The sequence below is a fragment of the Sinocyclocheilus anshuiensis genome, unplaced genomic scaffold, assembly GCF_001515605.1.
Source record: "Sinocyclocheilus anshuiensis isolate Anshui unplaced genomic scaffold, SAMN03320099.WGS_v1.1 scaffold39, whole genome shotgun sequence".
In the NCBI taxonomy this organism is placed as follows: Eukaryota; Metazoa; Chordata; class Actinopteri; order Cypriniformes; family Cyprinidae; genus Sinocyclocheilus; species Sinocyclocheilus anshuiensis.
The window spans coordinates 83210-87149 of NW_015548181.1; the positions used below are offsets into that span (position 1 = coordinate 83210).

A 3940-nucleotide genomic window follows, 5' to 3' on the forward strand; every position below is an offset into this window, starting at 1 on the left:
TAGGATTTTTTTGCCATGCATAAAATTATTCCACCATTTTGAGCTTTGTTATAAACCTACTTTTTCAAACTCTTCCTAGACCATTTGTCATCAGTTTGTCATCAAAAATTGTATGTGTCATCTAGAGACCCTGATGACAAAAAGTTATCAAAAGAATTTGGATTCATCAAATGGTTTAGAAGATATAGTTTAATAAGTGTATGGAGCCGTGGCTACAAAATTAACTGGTGTATATCTTCTGAAAGGTTTGACTGATTAAAATTCTTCTGATAACTTTTTGTCATTAGTGTCTATAGATTATACATGCAAAATTTAATGAGAATCAGTCAAGTGGTTTTAGAGAAGATTGCAAAAGAAATTTTTGCCAACTCAAAATGGCCGACGGACTACACGTTACGTTGTATCACAATGTTGTCTGCTAGAGGGAACCACAGGATAAGAAATCTATTTTTTTTCTATCAGTTTCCATCACTCTGAATAACAAAGAAGTGTTTTTACAGAGGTAAATGTTTACAGAGATAAAATAAAACACCTACGTATGCTTCATATCCTTAGGTATATTTTTGTCTTTATTTTACATTACATTTTTCCAATTGACATAGTTTAAGTAGATTTTTTTGAGGGTTTCAGCAATTTATCAGGGATCAACAGTTAATATCAATGTGAATGACACATGAATGTTCAAAAATTGAAATCATTGTAAATGTTTCAGAGTAATTATGTAGTAAACAAGAAAAAAAAATATTATGGTTTCATATGGATGAATAAACTTTATTAGTTTGCAAAGAAATGTGATCTCCAAAGCACTTAAAGGTCATTAAATGCTACCTTCATTTTTATATATCCTAATGATATTAAAAAACATTTGTCAAATTGCATGACATGACTTTATGTATTACTGTCCATTTAAAATGAGAAGTTGCCTCTTTTTTATTGTTGTAGCCTGCATATTGCTGCAGTCAAGTGTGCTCATTGCTCACGAATTTCTGATGTCCTCCTGGGTGCCAAGAGCAATTAATAGAATAATATGTCAGCCATTTATCAATTGAAATGAGAGATGGAGGCCTTAATTACAAATGTTGTCCACCAGAGGGAGGCACAAGACAACAAATTATTTTAGATCGCATAATTTAAAATCTGTGTAAATGGTTAAATAGATTAACTATGCATAAAATTCATTATAGATTCATAAAGTTAAATAAAGGCTAAAACAATACAAGTCTAATCTGTGATCTCCAAAATACCTTCATATTCATATATACTAAATTCAGAAAACATTTGTCAAGTTGTCAGTCAGACATGACTGTCACTGTAGGGTATATACAGTCAAGTTAAAATGAAGAGACAATATTATTTGTCTATTGTACATAGAACATACAATAATACTTTGATAGAAAGACACTTAAATGTACATTTACATTTAGTCATTTAGCAGACGCTTTTACAAATGATGACAATAGAAGCAATCAAGACCAACAAAAGAGCAATAATATGCAATAATAGGCTATATCAATAACTGTATCCTCTACAAGGCGTTCGTGCTTGGATCCCGATGATCGCCACTTGCTGTTATTTTTTAGATTTATTTCCAAAATAAATGTAATGTCTGCTCTTTTTTACACTTTAAAGTTACGTGAACAATCATATTTATATAACATAAATCAATTTAAGAAACTAAACAAACATGCGCCATGGTATTAAACATACAAATATGATCATCTGAAATTTTAGTGTGCAGGTCTGATGTTGGATGCGTTGTGTGTGACAGAGTGTATACACAAGGGAGGAGGGAACCAATCCTCCCAAACTCCTACACAAGCGCCTCCAACACCTAATCATTAAAACACACACACCCTATCTCCACGGATACTAAACGTATACACAACACCGCGTCCATCATAGCCTCGAAACTTCGGGCTTGAACATCATCACACACCACGCGTGAGTATCTTTAACCAGATGTAATGGATATATCGGAGCGCGAACGTCAGTTGTTGCCCCTTTTGTTTAGGGGCTTGAGCAGGGGGCCATGTTGTAAGTTTGTCAGCTAAAAAACATGGGGCTTTATTTAATTAATTCTTATGAAATATCCTCTTTGTTGGGTTCATAACAGTGAGGTCAACGTGTAGAGATATATAATTATTTGTAAATGTTTTTTAAGGGATCCATTCGTTGTAAAACGAACTTTTAGAGGTGAGAGGCCTGTTGAGTTTTATCAACAAAGCGTCTCGTGCACTAGCAAAAACACATTTAAGTTGGACTTGCATGGATGTTTAGTAGACATTTGGATTTGTGATTTAGTTGCAATGTCGCATATCAGTTCAATGACGCTGTTGAATTTTAAGTAGAAATAAAGCAGGTTTTGTTTTAAAACAAGGCCTATCTTGCGCTGACTGTTAGCGAGGTGCTAGCTGGCGGAGTCAAGGGCCCCGCGGTGCTAACAAACAACAGACAGGCCGATCAAATAAAAACACTACTGAGACCGAACATTTAAGAATTTAGTTGTGAGCTCGAAGCTTTAAAGGCAAAACGGCATAATTTTACATCTAATATAAAGCCTACATTCACCGCCGTCCATCATTTGTGTGTTAGCCGTTAGCATTCTGCTATCCCCGTACACCCAAAACATTCACATAAAAACGCGCGATTTCAGGTCTTTATTAAAACGCATTTTCTAAATCTAGAATCTTATGCCTTTAAAGTGTCTTGCTTTTAAAAACTGAGTAAGCAAGGTTTAGTTATTGGACACATTTCTGGAGATAATTGGAAATTATTCTGCTGCTTTGTTCTCTTGACAATTTGTGTAGTTTTATTTATTTGTATTTGATTGCATAGCTTAGTTATGTATGAGACACATATACTTTATATATATCTGCTGTTTACTGGTTACTTTGTTTACATTTACATTTGTTGGCTTTTATGTAATACAACTTGCATAACCAACATAAGATTTTTCATATGGTTTTATTTCTCAGTGATTCTGTATTCCAAATACTTCAAGATAAACAATTTAGTCAATTATTGTGGAATAAAATGAAGATTTATCATTAATCCCATGGAGGCAAATAAACTTTTTTTTTTTAAATTGCATTTAACTTCCCTGGTCCTTAAAACAGCACATTTTTCTGCAGGTTTTTCCGTGGAATGAGCATTCCATGCAGCATCTTAGGTATGAATGACGTGGCCTGGCAGGAGACGCGAGGCGGGATGCTGCACACAAATGGTGTGCCAGAGACCGGAGGGGTCAGAGTCCGTGCAGGGTGTTCTCTAGCCACAGTAGGAGGTGCTGGGCAGGGACCTGGAGGAGCTCACCCTCTGCCAGGTATGGAGCGGGTGGCAAATCCCAACCCCGGCACCCCTCAGCCTCCACTGAGTGGTCGTTCCCAAGATGATGCCACTGTGGGCTATTGTTTTCAAAGGAAGCCTGGGGAGCAGTTAGCAGTTGCTTGCACTGCAAGCAAACACCGCTGGCCCACTGGTGATGGAAACCATGTTGACCAGGTAAGAAAGACCTCAGTCTAACCCTAATGCAAAGGAATGTGAACATGGGCGCAAAGACTGTTTAATTAAATGTCACACCGACATAACATACTTATTTGAAACAACATACTTATTTTGATTTGTACTTATTAAAATATAGGAAAAAAATGTTGGGGCTGCACTGTGATCCTTAAATAGTCTTTTATAGACATCTAATGATTCTTGCTCTATATGCCTGATAAGATTTTTTTGCTATATAAACTGTTGTTGCACTGAATGGCATTTTAGTGGGTGTCTTCTGTAAATCATGGCAAAAAATTATAGTCATTTTTTTGCTCAGAAAATATAAAATTAAATGTGGTGCAATCTAGTGTATATATAAACACTGCATATATATATATATATATATATATATATATAGTAAGGGAGACAGGTTATATTTAGCTCACAGGGAATTATT

The 3940-nt window shown here is 35.3% G+C and overlaps 1 protein-coding gene across 2 annotated transcripts in view; it reads left to right on the forward strand.

Annotated features, from left to right (window-relative positions):
• The first annotated feature begins 1750 nt into the window (after positions 1-1750).
• Positions 1751-3940, forward strand: part of LOC107704816 (pumilio homolog 2-like) — an 18679-nt gene continuing 16489 nt past the window's right edge. Inside the window, exons 1-2 of one of the 2 annotated variants that reach the window (XM_016507844.1) lie at positions 1751-1941; positions 3132-3501. In XM_016507844.1, coding sequence (XP_016363330.1) covers positions 3145-3501 — 357 coding nt within the window. In that variant the 5' untranslated portion in view covers positions 1751-1941; positions 3132-3144. Of the gene's footprint in view, positions 1942-1963; positions 2035-3131; positions 3502-3940 lie in introns of those variants that run through there. The other variant, XM_016507843.1, reaches the window with a different exon arrangement.